The following is a 25,146-nucleotide window of genomic DNA, read 5'->3' on the forward strand; positions in this document are numbered from 1 at the left end:
AAATAAATGAACTTTTGCACGATATTCTAATTTTTCGAGTTTCACCTGTACATTATCCTGGGTTTTTTTTTTTTTTGATCAGCCAGCGGGCTGATTGAAAAAACTGAACAGATTCCCCCATTCTGACATTCAAGGTGGATGAGGAAATCTTCCCCGCTGCACTATTGTATTGTATGTACTATTTGCGGATTTCCCCTACAGTCAGAATACACTGATCAGTGTTGCAGCGGATTGGCTGCCTGCGCTGTTCAAACACATATTTTCCAGCAGTCCCTGCTTAACCACCTGAATTTCAATCCATCTATGGCCAGCATTAGGGAGGCCAGAGACTTAAAGTGGTGCTAAATTCATAAGCTTTTTTAACCTTTAATGCATTCTGTGTATTAAGGTAAAAATCATCTCAGTGCCTGTTTCTTCCCTCTCACCATACCTAAATACTTATCTGAGCCCTATATCGATCCAGTGCTGTGCTCATCTGCAGAACTTCTCTCCTCTCTCCAGTCTCTCGCAGGCTTGGCCGAAAGCTGCGGGCTCCTGCTGCTGTTAGTCAATTCCAGTGAGCAGAGTGGGGGATGGGGCCAAGCAGTGCTGTCTGTGTCAATGGACAAACAGAGCCTGGTTCAGGAGTGAGCCCATATGTGTGCCACCATAGGAAGCAACTTCCTATGGTAGCACATGCAGAAAAAGAGGAGTCTAAAATGGCGGCAGGGGACCCCAGAAAAAGGTTCAGGGCTGCTCTGTGCAATATCATTGCACAGAGCAGGCAAGTATAACTTGTTTGTTATTCCAAAAAGAGAAAAAAACTTTACAATCACTTTAAGCTGGCCCTAGAGGAAACAAAATTTGGCTGGTTTAGCAGAGACCAGCTAAATTACGATCCATCTATGGCCCTTCCCATTCGAGTGGGGTCTATTAATTGACTGGCTCCTTTTGAAAGGGACTGCTGGAAAATGTGTGTTTGATCAGTTCAAGCAGCCAATCGGCTACAGCACTGATTAGAGTGTTCTGGCAGCGGGGGAGTCCCATTGTCAGAATTCAGTAGTGCAGCGGGAGGATTTCACTATCCGCTTTCAATGTGTGAATGGGGAAATCCATTCAGTTTTTTCGATCAGCCCACTGGCGGATCAAGAAAACAAAAACAGAGTGTAATGTATGGCCAGCTTTACAAAATAAATTGGCACATGTGTTGTATATTGGACCACTGCCATCTCTTCATCAGCATTGGTTCCTGGAAACAGCTTGATTTTGTTGTTCATCTGCTCAGCTGCCATGCTGAAGAAGAGGAGTGACCACACACAGGACTTTAGGTTTGAATTGCTGCTCATGTGCTGTACATTATAACCATGTAGATCAAATATTGTTTGTACTCTGAATGGGTTTTGTATTTCTGGATAGTAGAAGTATTGTATTATGTCAATGTTGTCCTGCCAATGAGGTTTTCTTCTGCAGACCTATCTAGATAGAACACTATATTGAGGTACATTTCTGCTACAAATGAGTACCAATGTCATTTTCTCTGTGTGTCTCACAGCATCAGGCTTTATCTGAGACAGGTTCTGAACCTATACACTGTCACAAGCAGCATATTCTACATTCTGAAATAATCTGTGTTTGTTTTCCATGTTGTATGTATTGCTGTGATTGCAGAATGTGGCTCTATATAATGTATGCTCCAATTCCATCCATAGAGCTGATAGGACACTACTGCCCTCTATTGGCCATGATGTGACAGTGGTGCTGGAATTGTTCCTCCTGCCCCATGGCTCTCATATTTCCATGCTTTGTTTCTCAAATAACTTCTGTGTAGAAGCCATGATGGTTTGTGGAGGGAAAGATAATGATCTCCCCTATACATAATTCATTTCTTGTGATGATTTGATGGGGGTGAGGGTGACGCTTCCATTCTTGGGAACAGGCCTGTTGTGTCCTGTACAGGCTCCGTCCTCATTCACAACTCAGATTATGTCCGTCTCCAACATCTCCTTCACAGAGATGAGAGGGTTTTGTAGATTGTTTTCTGTTCTAGGTTGTGTCTTCTCTATATCTATGTTGAGCCAATAGAAAATAAACACCCAAAATGGTATGGCTTGCCTGTGGATGGATGTCAAGCTGTGCAATTTAGGAGAAGATGTAACGTTTAATACATGGGGAATGTCTGTATCCGTGGGGACTTCGGACTGAGACTGCCCATAGACTACCCTAAAATAGGAAGCTCACATTTATTATCACCTCCTTGATATCTAAGGCTTCTGGCAATTAGAGGCTTTTATTTTCTCACAAAGAGATTTTCTGTATTTCTGGAAAATTTCAGGTGAGAATTGCAGCAATGCAGGAATTTTGGGATTTATATCCAGAGGTGTCCGATGCCCCCCATCATTCTCAGATAGTTATCTGCCTATCTGAGGATTAACACAATGCCAGTCTGCAACTTTTAAAGCCAGGAAAATACAGTCAGGGCTGGTTCACAGCGCACCGCACTACAATGCATAGTACATAATGTGCGTTCGCTGTCATGGTGCGCTGCGGAGTTCTGACACATTTCAGGTGCTAGTTTATGTATGTATGAATGTATACATTTATTTTATAACCTCTGTGTTAATTCTATGCACAGCAACATGTTATAACACATCGCATTGTGTTAGAATGCCCAGCAATAAATAACACCAGCACATTATTATTATTATTATTATACAGGATTTATATAGCGCCAACAGTTTGCTCAGCACTTTACAATATAACGGGAGACAATACAGCAACAATACAGTTCAATACAAGAGGGTTAGGAGGGCCCTGCTCCTTGGAGCCACATTGGTGTGAATGGATATTATACAAATTACGGACTCATTAGAACCCAATAATAGAAGTGCAGACTTGAGAGAGGAACATTTTTCCCCTCATACAAAGTGTTAGATGGCCCTCATCCTGTGTGAAAGAAGGGTAGAATTAATGAAGTGAGGAGGAACCACTAATCTTATCAATCCACTATGTGATGGAGATAAAGAAAGACACACGTCTCAAGTCCAGCCTGGATGATGACTATGGTTCCCTCCACTGACATGGTGGATGAGTGAATGTAGCCACCTAGGGACAGGAAGCATATTAATGGCAGGATCAACATGTGACAATAAAGGCAATAAAGTCTGAAAAGTAATAAAATAAATGTACCCATCACTTCTAAGGAGTATTAAACTACAATTATTATTTGTTTTGGGATTGGATAGATGGAAACCCTAGAGTTATTTATCTGCCCACATCTTCCCTTGTCCAATCACACAATGCCTTGTATTTTGTAAACCATTCACAAAATACAAAGTATTCTGTGAATAGCCAAGGGGGAGAAGCAGGCAGATAAACGACACTAGGAATTCTGTGTATAAGAGCTCTCAAGTTTGCTTGGGTCGGAAGTACAGGGCTAGCTGTAGTGTCCTGCACATTGAAAATGATGAATCACTTAGTACTGAGCAGCCATCTCTTCCTTTAGTGCACTTGAGTAGAGGCATTTTTTTAACCTTAAGAAATTGTAAAAGTGGATTATAGTGAATAAACTTTAGATAGAACTCTAGGAACAGACAAAGGAATCCCCTTGCAATGAGAAAAATGCCATGGCTATGAAAAGACTTCTTTACTGTAAAAGCAGTGAGAATAGGTACATTTCCTTAAACATTAACTCTGAATGATATGGTGGATTTAAAAAAAATGGTTGATTGCTTTTCTAAAAAACCCCAAAAAACAAAATGCAAATATAAAAGATTACTTACATTTTTATAAACAAGCATAGCAGAAAGCTGATCAGGGGATTTAGCCAACTGCTATTAGAGGTCAGGAAAGGTTAAAATAAACTGCTTTGTATCTGTGTGATTGCTGCAATAGTGAATTTCATTCTCCTCGCAATGATAATTCCTTCAGGAGATTATAGAGTCCTGTAGCAGATGTTTGATAATTCTTTCATATGAATATGTGATATTTATATGTATCTCTTGTAGGCCCGGGGAGCAGATATACCAGTTCCCGGAGAACTTCCCATCGCAGTGGAACTTCCGATGCGCTCCTGTAGCAACACCGCCAGCATGAAAGTCAAAAATGTCAAAAAGTGAGTTTCCTTCTAAATTATCTTTTTACAGCATTTGTAATGTCCTGTCAGGCTATATAAGGCTCAATTCACAAGGCTAATGCACTAGGATAAGGATTCTTACTGTCAGAAATATGACCAAAAGTCCAATGAGATGTGAAAATGACAGTCACATGACTAAAATACAAATCCTTATCCATGTGTTACAGATTTGTGAATTAAGCCTATCATGTCTAAAGTGGAGCATTTACTATGAAATGTTTAATGGATGTGGTCTCTATAAGGCATGGTATAGGACTTCTACAGATGTGTAGGTGTGTAGAGAAGCTTTCTTTTTAACTGATATTTGTAATAAGAAAAATGAAGCCAATTGTTTTCACTGTTTACTTAACCACCTCCTGTCCGGCCGTTGTATATAAACGGCCGGATGGTGGCAGTGCAGGGTTGGGTGGCCGTTTATAAACAGCCTCCCCGTCCCCTGCTTGTGCGCGCTCCCTGGGAGAGCGCAGCACCGCGATCCGGTGCCCGCTGTGTCCTCCGGACTCAGTGGAACACTGATCGTCGGACGGAACCTCTGTGTGAGGTCCCGATCATGTGATCACCAATTGGCCAATCAGTGATCACATGCAGAGTAGTAAGCAAGATGTCACTTCTGTGAAATCTGTGAATGATCACAGAGGTCACATGGTACAAGGCTATTCACAACAGCCTTGTACCATGTGACAAGCTGTGACCAATCACAGCTCACACAGTAGTTCTCAATGGCTGCAAGAATGTAGCCAGAGAGAAGGAGAAATGATTGCTTTTACAGCCTTTATGGGTGTAAAAGCAATCAGTGTAAAAAAAAAAAATAAACAATTAGTAGAGTGTCACCATGGTGACACTGTATTGCTAGAGTGACAGTATGTGAAAAAAACATAAATAATATAAAAAAAAATTAATAAAAATAAAAAAAAAGTTTAAAAATTTATAATTTTTGGTTATAAACTAATTTGGTTTTTTTTTTAACTAAAAAGATAACTGAAAACATTTTGGCCAAGATTTATGATGAAATATTTATTTGAAAAATTTTATAAGAAAAACACTTTTTTTTCAAACTTTTTGGAATTTTTCATTTATATAGCAAAAAAAAAAAAATCAAGTGTTGCATGACCGTGCAATTGTCATTCAAAGTGTGATAGCACTGAAAGCTGAAAATTGGCCTGGACAGGACGGGGGTAAAAGTGTCCAGACTTGAAGTGGTTAAAGTGTTACTAAACTCAGGACCCTGCATTCACTATATCTGGTCTCCCTCAGTACACAGAACTTGGAAACTCAATTAATTTAGTAAATATAAACTGCTAAATACCTTTTCTCATAAGCAGTATAGACCAGTCTTCTGACTTTTAGCAGTGTCTTGCCAAGCACTGGTTAAAGCTTGTAGGAGGAGTTTTCATTCCCCTCTGACTGCCCTATGAGGCTGCATGACCCCTGACCCTCTGTCTGTACAGTGCTGATTGGCCCTGTGCCGCTTACATGCACCCTCCCAAAAAAAGAAAAAAAATCTCTAGCAATACACAACAAACAGAGCATGTGCAGAGTGCCTCCTAGGGCTCTGTACTATCAGCTGATGGATTGGGGACAGTAGAAGAACAGGAGGATCAGAGAAGACAGGATCAAACAGCCTTTTTATACAATTATGAAGGATTAACCCCTTAGGTTCCACAGTGAGTATAACAAGCATGCTTTACTGCATATACAGACTGATTTTACTATTGTGGGTGTAGTAACACTTTAACCAGTTGTTGATACTGGGCATACTACACACATACAAAAAAACTTTATGACCGTACACAGGACGTATGTAGTACACTCTGCTATTCTGCCCTTTTAACATTCTCCCCCTTGTGCTTGCCAGCAACTCTTGTAAATAAGACATCCACCAATATTGCAGGACACCACTCAGGGCTTTGTGTTTACCTATAAGGGTTTATGTGATCACTTCATTTTTGCCTAAATATTATTAAAATTACCACCTAAGAGCTCTGGAAAGCCTTAATAAAAAGCCAAAGCCAACATCAGAATAGACATTTTGTGGATTAAAATCCTGAGGATATTGAGTGCAGAAAGTTACCAAAGCAGCTTTGTAAATAGAAGTGTGTGAGGATATATAGTACTATGAAGAATACTGACAAACCAAAACTTGCCTATTGGGCGTTGGTGTGTAAGGGGGTTATCTGTTCCCATTTACTCACCTTGTCTCTTTGTTTCCCATCATCAGGTTATCATTCACAAAGGGTCACTTCCCAAAGCTGGCCGAGTGCGCTCACTTCCACTATGAGAATGTCGATTTTGGCTGCATCCAGGTGAGCAATCCCTCTATCTGTCATCCGTGTTCTGCACCAGCTGGAGCATATAAAATGTGTATCCTGTGCCGTGTTGTCTCAGTACTTTGTACAGTGCTGCTGAAGATATTACACAACCGTATCGTTAGATCCAGCTCTGACCTTTCCTTCTTGCTTTAGCCTAGTGTAGCAGCCAAAAGAAATGGCGGTGATCTCTCTCTTCTGGTCACCAGAAAGCCAATCTTACCAGACACCTTTCAAAAGGTCACCTAACTGGGCCAACATGTAGTGAAATCCCCAACTCCAGGCTAATCTCTATCCAACTAATGCAAATTTTCTCAATCAAGAGGAACCCTTGAAAACCCTTTCTGGTCTCAGGGAACCCCTGCTAATTATTACTATATCTACAGCCCATGGCACATTAATGTGATGGTTACCGGGGTACACTTGTGCTCATTGGAAAAATTTGATTACTTTACAGATAGCTAAAAATATAATTATTTTCAGTAATGACTTATCTGGGAGGCAGAATCTGCTCATTGCCCGTGGAACTCCTACCAACCACTGGTGGAACCCTGGCTGAGAAAGGCTGGTCTAGTTGTCTACAGGGCTGGTTCACAGCACAGAAACACAGTCCAGATGCATTTCTGCATGTGCGTTTTGATGCATTTTATTTTTTGTTTTAATGCGTTCCAGTACATTTTCTCCCTCTTCGTTTTTTTCAAAGTTTTCTGGGAATTGTTTATTTTTTTGCTGTAATGCATTCCGGTGTGGTATTGATGTGTTTAGATGTCTTCCAGTGTATTTTTGGTGTGTTTTGCTGCATTCCAGTGCAGTTTGTTGCAGAAACAATTTAGCTTGTTCTACTTTTTTTGACTTTACTGGAACGCACTGCAATGGTGTGAACTTCTCCATTGGAATCCATGTAACATACATTTTTGATGCAGAAAAAAACCGTCACTGGACTGTATATGGTGTGAACTGGCTCACAGAGCATGTACACATAGAACTGGAAACGTGTATATCAGTTGCTGCCACCAGAGGGTGCAGGAGACTCAGAATTACATCTGTTCTATCAGAATGGAATTAGCTGAATGAATGCTTTGAGTTGCTTTGTGATCTTTATTATATGTATAAATGTGAAGAGCTTATGGTAAGTATCAAATGACTTGATTGGGATGGATATTTCTAGTACAGGCTGAAAAGGAAATTGGCTCCATTTTGCAAAATAGTCCTCTCTGTTCACCCCCTGAATGTGCTGTGATGTCAGATGGAGCCTGTGAAATGTCTGCGGACTGTCCGTGTTCAGGTGTGTGAGTGCATGGCAAGACCTAGAATAGGCATTCATCAAGTGAAGAGTAAAGTAAAAAAAAATATTTCCATACTTGTTCTGCATCTGTAACTTAGAGTATTGAAGCCACTAGGTCAGCATTGCAGCCGGGGAACAAGCATTTTCTGTAGAAGAGGTCCGCATGATCAGCCTATATATAGGTTTCCTTAAAAGATAGTACAGTATTATTGAATGAGTAGTAAATCTTGTGTACATCCCACCCATGATGGCTCCACTCACACGTTGATGTGAGGGTATCTGGTGGTGGAAGAGGTTGGTGTCATTGCAGTGATATTCTAAGTGATCTTTGAGCCTGACACCACTAACTCACTGCCACACACTAACACGCTAGCACTGTCATGGTAGCAAGTAGACCGCATGAGCACACAGAGGCTGGAGCTTCCCAGAGATTGAGGAGACGCTAAAATGCTGGGAGACCTTTTGTTGTGTCCACAGTATAGGGTCACTTTACAGAAGGCCATTTTAAGGGTTTCAGGGGTTGAAGCAGTATTAAACACAAAAGCAAACATTTATTATATTTCAGCTTACCAATTCTTTGATATGATGGCTGCAATTCATTTTCTTTTTTAGGGTTTCTTTCTTCTATTTTCATCTGGTGATCCAGCCAGTAAGTCTGTTGTTCAAAAGCACAAGATCTCCAGCAGAATGTATAAGCTTACATGGATGAAACAAACCATTTAACACTGGCAGGGGTGGTAAAATGATCCACTTTTGTTTTTTCGTGTGAAACCTTTATCCCAAAAGGAAAAAAAAGAACTGCTTGCTTTAACTGGTTATAAGGTATGAGCTGTAGTTTGGCTTCAATTAGTTACAGTTTTTGAATGTGCTAGTACATGTAACACTCCCCTCCCCCCAGGCTGACAATGCTGCTATCTGCAGTACTCCCTTTGCTCATTCATCCAGAGTGGTGTCTCACTAGTACCCGAGGTGTGTTCTGATCAGATCACCAGGTGAAACAGAGGGAGAAAGCCAAATAAAACAAAACTGATGCAGCCACCACATCTAATGGTTTGTAAGCTGCAATACATTACATTTTTGGCTTTGGGGTTTATTACCACTTTAATGTATTAAAGTATTTCTATTGCACTGTCAATTGCAAGATACTAATGTGTGTACTTCTGTCTTTGGTGGACATGTGCTTTTTACAAAGTGCTGTGTGTGTTGCCTCAGCTCTGAATTCATTAGAAGGATGAGAGTGCTATAAAACTTCATTGAGTTAAGTAAAATGCTATTTTTTAGGACAATGATTTCAATGACCCTCTGTCAGTCTGCTGACCCAAATCATTAGGTTTTTTTATTCATTGACTTTGCATCTATTGTTCAGTATTAGTATGAATTCACTGTCAGCACCCAAGCCCTGATGAAGAGGGAGTTTTGAGCCCTCGACATGCGTTGGATTTTTGACAAAATTTGAAATATTTCAATATTACTGGACTCATTCAAGATTTGTGGGGTTCTTATCCTTCTAATGTTCTCCAGATTACCCCAGAGACCTTTAAGGACACCCTGGTTGACAGAGAGTTGTTTCTTTTTCACCTGCCCTGGGGTCCAGTGATCCACTAATGCACATCCTGATGATTAGCTTTGATTTCGGACTGTTTTACAAATGATAGTGACTGACAAATTTATGTAGGGCAGAACCCCAGATGTCACTTGCCTGCTGTAGTAGTGTGAGCCACTAGAGCAGGGGTCCTCAAACTATGGCCCACCATAGACATCTATCTGGCCTGCCAGGCCAGCTGAAAAAAAAAACCCACAGAGCCAGCCAGCAAATGGCTAGGCTGCTTGCTGAGTCCTCGGCCACGTGGACCCAGCAAGTGACAGCCTGGAAGCCCTGGATTTCACCTGCTGCAGCCAGAGGAGCAATAGGGGAGGAGGAGAGCACACCAGGCACCAGGTACAGTGCATTGCGGGGTCCATTGTATCCGTGTACAGTACATTGAGGTGGCTAGTGCGTCAGTTTTCAGTGCATTGCGGTGTCCAATGTGTTACAGAGTACAGTGCATTGCGGTGTCCAGTGTGTTACAGAGTACAGTGCATTGCGGTGTCCAGTGCGTTACAGAGTACAGTGCATTGCGGTGTCCAGTGCGTTAGTGTACTGCGGTGTCCAGTGCGTTACAGTGTACTGCGGTGTCCAGTGCGTTACAGTGCACTGCGGTGTCCAGTGCGTTACAGTGCACTGCGGTGTCCAGTGCGTTACAGTGCACTGCGGTGTCCAGTGCGTTACAGTGCACTGCGGTGTCCAGTGCGTTACAGTGCACTGCGGTGTCCAGTGCGTTACAGTGCACTGCGGTGTCCAGTGCGTTACAGTGCACTGCGGTGTCCAGTGCGTTACAGTGCACTGCGGTGTCCAGTGCGTTACAGTGCACTGCGGTGTCCAGTGCGTTACAGTGCACTGCGGTGTCCAGTGCGTTACAGTGCACTGCGGTGTCCAGTGCGTTACAGTGCACTGCGGTGTCCAGTGCGTTACAGTGCACTGCGGTGTCCAGTGCGTTAGTGCACTGCGGTGTCCAGTGCGTTACAGTGCACTGCGGTGTCCAGTGCGTTACAGTGTACTGCGGTGTCCAGTGCGTTAGTGTACAGTGTACTGCGGTGTCCAGTGCTTTAGTGTACAGTGTACTGCGGTGTCCAATGTGTTACAGAGTACAGTGCATTGTGGTGTCCAGTGTGTTGCAGTGTACTGCAGTGTCCAGTGTGTTACAGAATACAGTGCATTGTGGTAGAGATAAATGTTCCTTTGTATACCAATCGTTTCCCCTCATCCTCAGTATCACTGTGGTTTCTGGTCCGTTCCTTCATCATTGTATATGTTCGCTCGGGCCTAGCTTTCACAGACCTGTTTGGTGTACAGAATCTCTTATCCAGCCAGGTACTTCTGCATTGGAATAAAGCTGTTCTGAGACAAGCAATGCAGTGTCCATTTGTATTCAGGACTGGCAAGTCGCGTTTGCCAATTTGTGGATGTAATTAAGTTTTCAGAAGTATTGATCTGCGTGCAGATTGATGTTTGTTATTCATTCCACCTATATCTCTGGTCCAGTAGTAGACGGCTCGATAAGAAATGAATTTAATGAAAAGGCTTGTCCATATACTAGTTTGAGACGATCCTCTGCTACCTATACATTGGGATATGTTATTGTGTCGTGCAGATAATCCATTGTATGATCTGCAGTGAAGTGACATTGTCATTGTTGTACTCCTCAGTTTTGCTCAGGCTTTGGTCCCACCCTCTGCTTTCTTGATTGACAGCACTGTCTCTGCTGCTGAAACACCCACTGTGAGCTGCAGTGTCTGGGAATGGGGGCATGTGAGATACAAATGAAGAAGTATTTGACTAAGTTGGGGAAGGCAAAGGAAGATTTTTTTTTTTTTTTAATTAATTGGGCTCGTGCATCACATAGTGACTGGATTTGTTACTTGCTTAGATTGTTATCTAGGTACCTTTTTAGTTAAAATTTAATTAGATGTTGCTTGGAACTTCCCCATGTACTTGTAAATATATGTTCTTGCTTCCATCAATACATCAGAAACAGGTTTTCAGTTACAGCCTTTGTTCTAGCTGGAAAATTGAATGACAGGGAAATCGATTTTTTGCACTTGTAGTGAAAGGTCTGTGCAGTGTACAGCTTTGTCACTGGATACAACATTCTGATTTGTGTAGCACTCTAGGGCACACACTGTAGTGCAGGATGCACCTTTACTGAACACACTCAGGAAATCGAACATTCATAACTCAGCGTCTTATTATGGCCATCATAGTTCCAACAGCATAATTGTGTACAATGCTACAATAAAAGAAAATGTGAAAGTGAACTGTGAGACTTTAGTGGTGCTTTCCATCTCAGGAATGAACAGACACTTTATAAAATAGAAATTACATTTTGTTACATACAAAAGTTTAAAAGCAGATCCCAATTAAACCTTCATAATCGCCATTAAATATACCAGACACTTGTCCTTGTCTTGGTTGCTGAGTACCCCTCTATTGTTGTGAACGGTGAGTGGGGTCGCTAGAAAATCGCTGTAGGAATGCCTCCCGCAGCCCTGCCAAATTGGCCGAATTTCGATCCATGCATGGCTGGCTTTAGTCTCCAATTTGTAGGCTCAGAAAATATACATCGGATTCTAAGATCATCAACTGTAAAATGTAGCCTGAATTGGTGTATGGATAATGATATTGTCTTTCCTATTGGCATTCCAGCTTTGTATATAATACAGTATAAAGCTGTTCTCGACGACTGAGAGTTTTTCCTATCTTGCTTTAGAAGGTGTCATTGTGGTGTAGTACCCATTGTTGTAGTAGGAAATCTTTCGTAACAAGTACTATTACATGTTGGATAGGGAATATCTATCTGGACACATTTTTCAGCTGACAGTTTTCAGGGACGTTCGTGTTCTTGGTGGATGGTCCTCTGGATGGACAGAGCCCTAAACTTGGAATAATGATCATACTGATAATGAGTTCTTGTATTTCCCGCAGTGATGCGTGGCAGGACTCCGATCTCACTTCTCTTCTCTATTCAGGAAAAGGAAGTAGTTCAGTGTGAAAAGGTTTCCGTGCCGTGTGCCAGGGAATTCCAGCTTCATGCTCCAATATCGGCATCAAGTCCAGCTGTGCTGACTAACTGTGGTCAGATCTGTTAACTCTTCTAGGGAGCACCAGTCTCCAGAGATATGGGGGTATATGGTGCTCAGACAGTCCAAGTAACTCCTTTATATGTAAGATTGTGAACTACAACAGTCCCCTGGCATGAGATCACTTTCAGAATTAAAAAATGTTTCTGAAGTCATTTAGTAGGTGGAATTGGTGATTGGACACTGGTGGTAGCTACTCCATCCCTACAATACTATAATATTCCCCGTACTTGTCTTTTAACAGATATAAGAAAATTCATCCCAGTCCCCACGGGTGAGATGAGCTTTGCTGCACCCAGAGTTCATAGTGAATGTGTCCACCACTCCGCTGCATGTTTCAGACCTCCTATTTAGCACTTGGGTGATATCATTCAGATTTTCATCACAGATCCTCAGACGCTTCTGTGTTGACCCCCCCCCCCCCCCACACATACAAACACACACACGTATATAACAGTTACCTGTTAAAAGTGGTCTATAAGGTGATAGGTATCTATGATGGCTGGCATAGAAAGGACTCTTGTACAGTGGCGTGTTTTTTTTTCTTTTTCCAAGCTGCTTTCTCATTCCAAACTAACTGTTAAAGTGGAGCTCCAGTCAAAGCTAAACAAATAAGTCAACAACTACAAAAATTGTATCTGCTGTCTTTTAAAACCAGCCACTCGCCTGTCTCACAATCCAGCAGGCGTCATTGCTCCCCAGCACCGACGTCTTAAGTGTGGGCACCCAGCTGCGACAGCTTGCGTCTTCACAGCCGGGTGCCCACTGTGCATGTGTGAGTAGCGCTGCACTTTGTGAATGGTCCCGTAGTCTTCTGGGACCTGTTATGGGGGGGGGGGGACAACATCTGCTTCCGATCGCCAAGATGATCGCAGCTGAAGTGGGAGCAGGTACCTGTCAAAATTGGGTAACCCGCAGCCCCCACACATCCCCGCCCCCCCAAAGGTACAAATTCCTGACGGGGGACCAGTTCTTAAAGCGGAACTCCCCCTTTTGGGTTTAGCTCCGCTTTCGCTCAAAACAACTGCTTAAAGTGGTATTAAACCAAAAATTTAATATATAGTAGCTTAACAATCTTTAGAAGTGGTGGTTGCAATAGTTTTCTTTTCCACTTGGTGATCTGGCCAGTAACACACCTCCTGTATTAGAGTTTCTCTATTGTAGCTGAAAGCACACAGGGGGCACAGCAGACAGTTAAACACACTAGCAGATTTCAATACACTAACAAACTGAAGCGAAACTCAGACTAATACTTTATAAGCAGTTAAAGCAAACAGTTTTTCTGCATTTGGGATAAAGGTTTTGCATAAATAAAAGCTGATCATTGTAATCACCTCTGCAGTGGCAAATGGTTTATCTCATCCCTGTAAACTGGAACATCTGCAAAACTTGTTCTATTGAAAAACAACAGACTTGCTAGCCAGATCACCAGGTGAAAAAAGAAGAAAGAAAGACTAAAAAGAAAACTAATGCAGCCATCACATCTAAGAAATGGTAAGCTGCAGTATAATAAATGTTTTAGTGGTGTCTTACAAGAGGTGTGTTACTGGCCATATAACCAGGTGAACACAGAGGGGAAAAAAGCCACCACATCTAATGATTGATAAGCTGCAGTATATTTTTAGTTTTGGATGTATTACCACTTTAATCAAAGCAAAATGAAGCAACTCAGAAGCACCTGAAAGCATGCTACAATGGACTTGCTTCTAAGCCTGATGTGCATGAGCCATAAGCACGATAATGTAATAGAGCGCATCTACTGGGTAGCTGGATAACCTTTATAGAGTTGTGATGACGTGGCAGTCAAAGTGGAGGAGTATAAAATGCTGCCGGGATCCCCTAATACAGCATTAACCGCTGTACAGAATGATCCTACAGGCCATAAAGAATTTACTCAATAGTGTATATTAGAACTTGCACAAAACTATTTGTTGGGCCAGTAAGCATGGCAATAAGCATGGTAATAAAGGCACAGTTAGTTATCTATGGAATGTTGGTTCATCCATCCTCTTATATCACCATCTACTCTGTCCTGGCTCTCTCCTCTGAGTAATTCTATCTGATCTGAGGATGAGCATGAAATAGTTCTCTCTCCAGCAACATTCTACTTACTATATACCAAGACTATTATGTGTGACGTTGAGAAGTGCGTTCACCAAACTCCTGGAGCACCCCAATAAAAGGCTGATGGCAAATCCTTTGTTACATGATTATCACCCTCAGCTTTGTATATTGCAATGTCGACCGATCATATTTACCTCAACAACAATTCATTCACCCACACTGGAAAACCTAAAAGAGAATTTTGTTGCTAGGGGCAGCAAAAGATGGACACAGTCCAACATTTAAAGCATTACTTTAGGCAGCTTTAACTAGTAAAAGTAGAGAGAGGCTGTGTGTGTCTATTGGAGAGCATGATGAGAAAATCTCTTCTGAGACACGGCTCAATTACCAAAGCCTTATCTACAGCTTTAAGAACTGCAGTAAAATACCTCTTAGGGTTTTTCAAACATTTGTTTGCAATTCACTAAAAAACGCTGCTAAAATACCACGTGAGCTATTTTATGAAGTAATGCGATATTTTAGAAGTGAAAGCTAGCTGTACTTTACCAGTAAACAACATGGTTGTTAAGAGCGGCAGTAAGCATCCTTAACAACCACTAAACAACTTGGTTGTTGAGGGCAGAAGCCAGCATACTTAACAACCAGTAAACAACATGGTTGTTAAGGGCGGCAGCCAGCGTCCTTAACAACCAGTAAATAATATGGTTGTTAAGGGCGGCAGCCAGCGTCCTTAACAACCAGTAAATAACATGGTTGTTAAGGAGCGGGTGTCACCGCATGCTTAACCACGGTGATTTTTTTAAAAAAATAGCGTGGGGTCCCCCCAATCCTAACCAGGCCCTTCAGGTTTGGTACAGAGTTTTAGGGGAACCCCACACCAAAATTAAGAAAGGAAAAAAAAGATTACATTCTGCTGCCTGCCGATGAGTCATGGTAGTTGAAAACACTGATTGTTAAGTATGCCGGCGGCTGCCCATTCCTTGAATAACGCGTGGCTAGACCGTGACTTATTCAACAGATTTATTTATTTATAAAGTTTTGTGATTTGAATTTAGAGTCCCCTTATATGATATTTACAGTGTGTTTTTTACTAGTGTGGTAAATACTGCATAAACTGATAGTGAATTGACATTTTCAATATCTTTAGTGTATTGAGCCCACAGAGATTCTGATCTTTCCTACACTCCATTAAACAAAAAAATAAATAGGTTGGGGTAACCGTAATTAAAGCCATTTTGTTCTGTCTTGTCTTAAGATTGTAGGGCGGGTGAGTTATGTGTGGTAGATTGGAGCCGGGAAAGTGTTCATCTTGAACAGATTAGGGATGATAGTTCCTCTCTGTGTGCAGAGTAGGTCAGGTCACACATACAGCTGTTTAGATGACGGTTTTACAGTTCCCAGTAACGGTTTGTAGAAGTTTACGAGAGTCCAATACGCAGTCCACACTGTGTATACTGACAGAGCCTCGTTCTCTGCCGGCTCTAGTTTCACCTCCGGAGAGAAGTGGGGGGAGCTCCACTTCGAGGGGTCATTGTGCCCGGCAATAAAACTGACTGCAAGATCTTCATTGTATCAAACCAGTCTTTACTGAAGTTTTAAATAAAATAAAGTAGAAAGTCAAAAGCAGAACACATGATGACAATGGGTACAACATTTAGCAAAATGGATTTTCAAATCCTAGGTTAAAGGGGTATTAATTCCAAAAACACATATTGCAGCATACCATTTCTTAGATGAGGGGGGCTGCACTAGTTTTCCATCCTGTAAGTCTGTTATTTTTAAACTTCTTTGAACAGAGCAGACTGTTCAGACATAATAGCAGTTAGAGTGATGAGACAAACCATTTGCCACTGACAGGGGTGCTTACAATGGTCAACTTTTATTTATGTAAAACCTTAATCCCAAAAGGAATAAAAATGTTTGCTGTAACTGCTTATAAAGTGTCAGCTGGAGCTCAAGCTAATCAAGTTTATCCAAATCTGCTAGTCTAACACTTCCCTCCTCCCAGACTGACATTGTGGCTGTCCAAAGGTGTCTCTGTTGCCCCTCCATCCAGAGTGGAGACATCCTAAGACAGGAAGTGTGTTGGGCTACGTTCACACTAGCGTTGTGTGCAGGCGGCAGAGAGGCGTTTGGGAAGCATTTTTACCACTTTCCAAACGCCTCGGACAATTCTGCACATTGCAGCACATGGTGCTGTTCTAACCGGAGTGTTAGCGTTGCGTCGCGGCAAAACGGACGCCTCTGGTCGAGTCAGGAGGCGTTGAAGCCTCCTATTCTAGCCTATGGTGCCGCTCCGCAAACGCCCGGCCGGCGTTTGTGGTGCGGTTGCGGGGCATTTGCGGAGCAGTAACACCATTTTTAAATGTTTGTGGGGCATTTTTAACATTCGGCAAACAACTAGCAACCGCCGCTGGACCGCGCATGCGGCATTTGCGGGGCGTTTGCCGAGCGTTAAAAAACGCTCGGCAAACGCCGGACCATCGCTTGCCAAACGCTATAGGGGCGTTTGGCAAGCGTTGGTAAAACAGTCAAGTGTGAATGAGCCCTTACTGCTCAGATCACCAGGTAAAATAAAGGAATAAAAAACAAACAAAAAAGCAAATCAATGCAGCCATTGCATCTAATGATTGGCAAGCTGCAACATTACATTTTTAATACACTTTTATTTCTCAGTTAAGCATATAAATTAACAAATCAGCCCCTGCCTTATATTAGAAGTTTGAAAGGAATTTGTATTGGTTCCCCTATTTTACTGATTTGTATGGTGCTGACATACTGCAGCAGAGTGCCATTCACTTCAGTTTTTGCACCAGAAGATGCTACACTCTATTATCCCTGCCATAGACGCATGCTATTATTATTTATTTCTGTATTTATTTATACAGCTCTGACATTTATGCAGAAGAGTGCTTTTCAAATAATTCTCTGTATCAGAGGAGCTTACACTCTAATGTCTCTGCCAAAGTCACATGCTATTATTATACATGGTTCTGACATATCCCACAGTGTTGTAAAGAGAACACATTGAGCATTTCACATCAGTCTCTGCACCAGAGGAGCTTGTATGCAGACACACTTGTTATAATTTAGGTTACTATACCAGTATTTTTCCTGTGGTCGAAAACTCCATGCAGATAATGGGCTGGGTGATGATTGAACACAAGACACTGGTACTGCAACACATTATTGTTAACCATTTTGTCACTGTGTTATCCCCAAGAACAACATGGTAACCTTTCCATCCACTCATAGGAAATGCATAAAATGGGTTCTATTGTTATCACACACTATATTATTCTAAATCTTGTAAATCTAGTTTCACAAAGTTTGTGACAGTTCTGAAAGTTTGTATTGTTTCCAATGTGCACATGGAAATTCATTGTGTTCACAAAAGTATGGCAGTGTAATCTTACACTAGACCTAAAACCACGAGTGCTGACATGGCACAAAGCGTGGAAAATAAACGGTGTGAGGAGCTCCTGCAGCGCTGACTCATACACGGGATCAGTGAATGCACTGTGTGTTCCCTGCCAGGGAGTCTGGCTGTCTCCGCGTAAAATAGAACACTCCCTCCAGTGTCATGGCTGCTCCGTGATAGTAAAATTGTGGAGTATCTTTTGGTCCCACTTGTTTTTAATTTCAAATGTGATGATGTGAAGCCGGATAGGACAATTATCAGGATTGTAAATATTATTCAATAGTATATTTTAAATGGTCCCTATGAACATTTTGTGTTCATGTGTATATTAGAATTTTGAAGTATTCATTCCACCAACACAAAAAAGAAAGCACATTTTTGTCTGATGCTATAGACACAACTGATCCATAAGATCTCTGTTACGGAATACAAACCAGAGCCTCTTCCTATCGCTCACAAAACCTCACACTCTCCTATTTATTGGGTGTATAAGAAAATCAAGACAGTTCCGCTTTCAATTCTTCTTTGGCTGGAATCACACCAGAAATTCATACATTGAGCAGTAAAGATTTTATGAAATTGACTTGCATGATAAAATGCATATAAGTGCAGCCAGAATGCAGCGTACTGGACTTGATCACAAATGGAGTGCAAGGCCTCCTTTTTAAAACAAGGGGTTTGTCCAGCACTGAGGTGTCTGCCTGTTTTCTAACCAGTTTCAGACAGCCAGGAATGGCTGCAGTCGTCTCATTGATGGCTCCTAGTGGCACAGGTGCAATGACAGATTTGTTCCTCAGAAAGATGAAATCTAAAAACAAAATCACTCTGTGTGATCATTGCTTCCTGCACTCAGTCCTGCTCCTCGTCATATCCTGATTATCGCCAGCAATTTTTGAAACACTTTTATTGACCACATTTATTGGGCCAAATCCCCATTCACAGCCCATTAGAAGCTCAAACAGCTATCCAAGAAAACTGAATTGAATACCATGGAAGCAAAAAATTGGTAAAATATGGGATCATTATCATCTATGGGCTGCCTTAGGCCCCTTCACTCACATGGATGGAATAGGTGTTCCAGGCAGACCCATTCAGGTAGCCTGTTCAATGCAGTGACAGGCAGCAGCCTGCACTGGTCTGAAAGGATCTCCATGCACTTCTTTGAGTGTACATCCTTGCAGGTCTGATCAATATCAACTGATGTAATGTTTACTGTGCAAAGAGTAAGTACACCTTTGGCCTCAGAAGCTGATATTGCCTACTGTAGCAAAAAGGACTTGTGACTGTTTAGTTGCAAGATGTTAGTGAGTTTCCTTGCATGAACTGGCAGTTTCAAAATCCTCTTACAAAATGTCAATGGGGATCAAATCAGGGCTATGACTAGGGCAGTTCATAACTCTATTTCTTTTTGTTTTTCTTGTTTTTCTTTTTTTGCCATTTCTTGGCAGTGCTAGTGTACATCGAATCATTATCATGTTGAAAGGCTATTTTCTAGTTCAACTTCAACTTTTGTTCAGATAGCCTCACATTCTCATCAAGCACACTTTGGGGTTGATTTATTAAAACTGAAGAGTGCAAAGTCTGGTGCAGCTTTGCATAGAAACCAATCAGCTTCCGAATTTTGTCAAAACTTGAAGTGATTCTAAAGGTTTATTTTTTTAAAGAAAAAATGACACATGTCTATACTTGCCTCCTGTTTGCGGTGGTTTTGCACAGAGCAGCTTGGATCCTCCTCTTTTCAGGTCCCCCGCAGGCTCTCCTGGACCCTCCCTCCTGTCGGGTGCCCCACAGCAAGCAGCTTGCTGTGGGAGCACCCGCTGCTCCATGTGTCCATTCACACATGGAGCCGTGGCACAGCCCCTTCCCCTCCCTCTTCTCATTGGTTCACTGGCTGTGACTGACAGCAGTGGGAGCCAATGACTCCCATTTTTGTCTCAGCCAATTAGAAGGATTCCTGGGATAGCTGAGACTCCAGTGCACATCGCTGGATCGAGAGGGGTCTTAGGTGAGTATTGGGGGGGGGGGGGGGCTGGGGGAGCTGTTGCACACAGAAGGTTTTTTACCTTCATGTATAGAATGCATGAAGGTAAAAACCTGGAGCCTTTAGAACCACTTTAATTGAACAAGCTTTTAGAAGCTGATGAATTACTATGCAGAGCTGCAGCAGATTTTGCAGTCTCCAGTTGTAAATAAACCCCATAGATATAATGCAGAATGTGTAGTTGACTCGGTTAATACAAACTGCCCAGACCCTGAAGCAGCAAAGCAACCGCAAACCATAACATTTCTACCACCATGCGTTACAGATGTTATGAAGTTCTTCTCCTGAAATATTATGTCCAGTTTGCAACAAATACATCTGTTGTTTCTGTGACCAAACAATTCCTTCTTTGATCAGTCTTTATCTTTAGAATGTTGTTCCAGAAGGCCTGGTCTTTTCCTACATGTTCAGCGGCAAACTGTAGTCTGGCACTAATGCTCTTTTAGGACATCAAATGCTTTTTCTCATAAAATGTCTCATACAGGTTCAGTTGTTGCAAACTCTTTCTGATTGTAGATGCATGCACTTTGACCCAACTGTTGCAAGAGTTACCTGAACACCCTTCAATTACATTTTGGGGTTCTTGGAGATTTTTTAACATAATACATGGGTTGAACTTTCTTAGCCGCTCAGCTGTAGACAAATTATCAGTTGTTTTTACTCATCACTTAGTATTTTATTCTCCTTATAATGTAGTAATTTATATAAAATCATTTGGTAGCCTTTTTAAAGGATATGGTCACCTTCTTAACATGATACATGCAGCTGTGTCATTCATTTTCAGAGGTCTGTGAATGAATAAACTACAAGTCCCGTCTTCCACCACAGCAGACAGACTTGTTGTTTCAATAAACTGTGAGTGTGCTGATCAGCACACTCATAGTCCTTTTCACACTTCCTCTGATCGCAGGTAAAATACTGTACAGGCTACTGTAGAAAAAAATAACTGCACTTTAATTTTTCACCAGCAAATGTGTATTAATTTTTATTAAAGGTAATGACCTGACTTGATGACCTTGGAGAATTGTATTGATTCTTGCATGATGGCACCACACATGTAAATAGGAAAGAGAACAATAGGCCTTAAACATCTGAGTTTTAATAAGACCGGTTCCACCTGCATACTTTCTAAGGAGGTTCTGATCATTGGCACCTAATCCGGAACACCGGATTCTAACTCCATGGATTTGAAATGGTAGTAAATGTAGGGGTGCATTTCCAAATGATGAACCTGCAATTTTTTTTATTAATGATCAAATATTAATTTTGTTAACGTATATCATGAACATTAAAGTGTTACTAAACCCACAACAGTAAAATAAATCTGTATATACAGTAAATCATGCTTGTTATACTCTCTGTGGAACTCGAGGGGTTAATCCTCTGCATTGTGTAAAAAGGCCATTTGATCCTGACTTCTCTGCCCCTCCTCTTGTTCAGATGTCCACTTGATAAGACAGACTGAACCCATAGCCACTGGCACACACTAAGTTTAGTGTGTATTGCTAGAGAGGTTTTTTTTTTTTTTTTTTTCTTGGAAGGGTGCATGTGATCAGCACAAGCCCAATCAGCACTGTCTAGACAGAGGTCAGGGGTTCTGCATCCTCCTAGAGCAGAACAAAAAACTCCTACAAGCTTTAACCGGTGCTCAGCTGAAGTTGCAAGACTGCTCTAAGTGCTGATGAGAAAAGGTATTTAGCAGTTTATATTTACTAAAATAATTGCACTTCCATGTTGTGTGTACTGTGGGAGACCAAATATAATGCATGCAGGGTCCTGGGTTTAGTAATACTTTAATACACTGGGTCATTTGTTCGAGTTTATCACCTTTATCTGTAAGCACCATGTGAACTAAGTGCAAAGTCTTGAAACCATCAACACTTTTCATAGGGGGTACTTACTTTTTAACTATGCAGGAAAAGTGCTAGAAAAGGTGAAAATTGTCTAGCTAGCAGCCTGCCCATGAACACTCACATCCGGCGATCATGTTTTCTTGTACTTATCAGCACGTTTTCTTGATGACAACCATTCCTAGATGATCAAAACCTAGCCAGTGGACTTTTCCTTCCCAAGAAACCTTGGGCAGGGGATACCTTCTCTGCTCAGGTTGGGCCTACTTACACTTTTGACTCGGTATGATCATGAGAAGCCGGAATGGACAGACTTGCTCTGACACCTGTAGTTGATGTTTGCAAGAGACCTCAGTCTGTATACAAGGCATGTTTGTGAAGGCTGAAAAGTCTGAAATTGCTAGTTTGCATTATTCTTCAAGGAAAAATTTTCTGCTAATCTTGCCTCTTTATAAAACTGTTCCAGGCAATTTCTCTGCTCATTTTCTACATAGTCCAGTGAGGTGAAAATAAGCTATTAAACCATGCCAATTGACAGAGACTTCCTGCCAGTTGTTTTCAGCAGTCATTTATGGCTGGATCTTTTTTTCCAATGGAGGGAGATGGAGACAAAACTTTTCTTTGTTTTTTTTTTTTCCTCCAGTTATTCACATTTTTTGCTATTTTGTTGTCCTCTATTCACAATTTTTTGTTACTTTGTTATTGCAACCTTCTATTTCAAACTTTTATTAACCATTATAAAACATGTGGCAAAATAGGTGAAATGTGACAAAATAAAAGGCATCTATTTTGTCCATTGGTTACATAGACTTACATGTGTTTATCTGGTTAGTGGTTCATTCATAGGGTAGAACAAACCAGTTTTACTACTGTATCCATGCAAGTTTCAATTCACCCACATGACTAATTTTCAGATGTTTTTCAGTTCTGATACGATGGTATAATTACATGCATAGCTGAGGCTCTTATTTATTTATGAATTTACAGTACATGGATTTTTTTCACTGTTCATAAACATGCTGTCTATACACCAATCAGCTATAACATTATGATGACCTTCCTGATATTGAGTAAGTCTCCTTTTGCCATCAAAACAGCCCTGACCCATTGAGGCATGGACTCCATTAGACCTCTGAAGGTATGCTGTGGTATCTGGCACCAAGTTGTCTGTAGAAGATCCTGTAATTCCTGTAAGTTGGAGGTGGGTCTCCATGGATAAGACTTGTTTTTCCAGCACATCCCACAAATGCTCGATTGCATTGAGATCTGGAGAAATTGGAGGCAAATCAAAAGCTCAAACCCACTGTGTTCCTCAAACTATTTTGAACCATTTTTGTAGGGTAGCAGGGTGCATTACCCTGCTGAAAGAGGCCACTGCCATCAGGGAATGCCATTTCCATGATGGGGTGTACTTGGTCAACAACAATGTTTAGGTATATGGTATGTGTCAAAGTAACCTCCACATGAATGGCATGACCCAAGGTTTCCCAGCAGAACATTGCACAAAGCATTACACTGCCTCTGCTGGGTTGCCTTCTTCCTATACTACATCCTGGTACCATCTCTTCCCCAGGCTAGTGCTCTGTGGTCCAATTCTGATGCTCACATGCCCATTGTAGACGCTATTGGCTGTAGACAAGTGTCAGCATAGGTCATTACAATTTGGCCCTTGTCCAAATTGCTCAAACTTGTCCATTTTTTTCTGATTACAACACATGAACTTCAGGGACAACATGTTCACTTGCCGCATAATAAATCACACCCACGTTCATATGCCATTTTAATGGAGTAATCCATGTTGATCACTTAACCTGTGTATAATTGTAATGAGACACTGAGAATGTGCAAAATATTTAGTTTGGACTTTAGGTTGTGTCTCAGAACAGCATGGCTGAATTTATGACACAAGGTGTAAGTGACCTTAAAGTTCCACTTGTTATGGGCTGTATATCTTCAGAGCTTAAAGTGGTTGTAAAGGCTGAAAGTTTTTTATCTTCATGTATTCTATGCATGAAGGTAAAAAACCTTCTGTGTGTAGCAGTGCCCAGAGCCCCCTCAATACATACCCGAGCCTCATCGCGATCTTGCAATGTGAATGACATCCTCGGCTGTCCCGGGTCTTTGCCTCCTCATTGGCTGCGACAGCAAGTGGGAGCCATTGGCTCCCGCTACTGTCAATCACAGCCAGTCAGCCAATGAGGAGAGAGGAGGGCGGGGCCAAGCCTCGGCTCCATGTGTGAATGGGCACATGCACATGGAGCAGCGGGTGCCCCCATAACAAGCTGCTTGCTGTGGGGGCACCTGACAGACAGTAGGAGCCAGGAGAGCCTGCGGGGGACCCGAGAAGAGGAGGATCCAGGCTGCTCTGTGCAAAACTATTGCACACAGCAGGTAAGTATAGACATGTTTGTTATATATAAAAAAAAAATGAACCTTTAGAATCGCTTTAAGGTGACAGATTCCTCTATGCACGCTAAACAGCCTGGTTGGAGGAATTCTATCCTGCTGGCTATTGTATTCTGTAAGAATACCCAAACAGTGGCTGTATCTAATTGGATGCAGTCATAGTTTGACTGTTTTCTACCTAGCTCCTTCAACGGAATTTGATTGAAAAAAAAGTTCCTCAGTTAACATTTCCCGATCTTCATGACTCTTCCCGGGTGCTGGGTGGGGAAGCACTAGAGATGGGAGCTAATGCCAATCAGCTTGTAGATTGTCAATAGGAATGTAGCATAAAACTGCATTCCAGATGAATCGTCTCTGACGAAGCTGGTCATTTGAGTACAGAGTTATCCACTTTTATGATCCCAAACCTAAAAGCTTCTCCATCTATGCACTGCAAGGAGAGGCAGTACTTTGGCAGGCTAAGCATTAGCCCTCCTTGCCAAGATGCTTTGCCAGATCTGCGCTGTGGTGGAGAATCAAGGCAATATAGGGAGCTTTGTGGAAAAATGAATGTCTACAGTTAAATCTTGTTTGCATAAGTCATCATTTGCTGCCTGTTCCTTTTTGACGGTGTTTGTCCCTTTGAGGTATATTTACTAAAACTGGAGCACTGAGAATCTGCGGCAGTTGTGCATGGTAGCCAATCCGTTTCAAACTTCCTCTTGTTCAATTAAGCTTTGACAATAACACCTAGAAGCTGGTTGGGTTCTCTGCAGAGTTACACCAGATTTTATCAATCCACAGATTTGGAAGTCTTGCTGGGAATAGAGAGGAAAGCATACATGTATTGTGTACTGATGAAAAAGTATTCATACCCCTTGAATTTTTCCATATTTTGTCATGTTACAACCAAAAATATAAATGTATTTTATTGGGATTTTATGTGATAGACCAACACAAAGTGGCACATAATTGTGAAGTGGAAGGAAAATGATAAATGGTTTTC

The 25,146-nt window shown here is 41.7% G+C and overlaps 1 protein-coding gene across 8 annotated transcripts in view; it reads left to right on the top strand.

Moving 5' to 3' along the window:
* The window catches only part of ARHGAP32 (Rho GTPase activating protein 32), a 291,658-nt gene that overhangs the window by 173,178 nt on the left and 93,334 nt on the right, over nt 1-25,146 (top strand). For all 8 annotated transcript variants that reach the window (XM_089652090.1, XM_089652091.1, XM_089652092.1 and 5 more), the window contains 2 exons: nt 3,984-4,090; nt 6,330-6,414. In XM_089652090.1, coding sequence (XP_089508216.1) covers nt 3,984-4,090; nt 6,330-6,414 — 192 coding nt within the window. The remainder of the gene's footprint in view (nt 1-3,983; nt 4,091-6,329; nt 6,415-25,146) is intronic.

This window comes from Staurois parvus, unplaced genomic scaffold (genome assembly GCF_062004578.1).
Source record: "Staurois parvus isolate SC_StPar_1 unplaced genomic scaffold, SC_StPar_1.0 ptg000671l, whole genome shotgun sequence".
Classification (NCBI taxonomy): Eukaryota; Metazoa; Chordata; class Amphibia; order Anura; family Ranidae; genus Staurois; species Staurois parvus.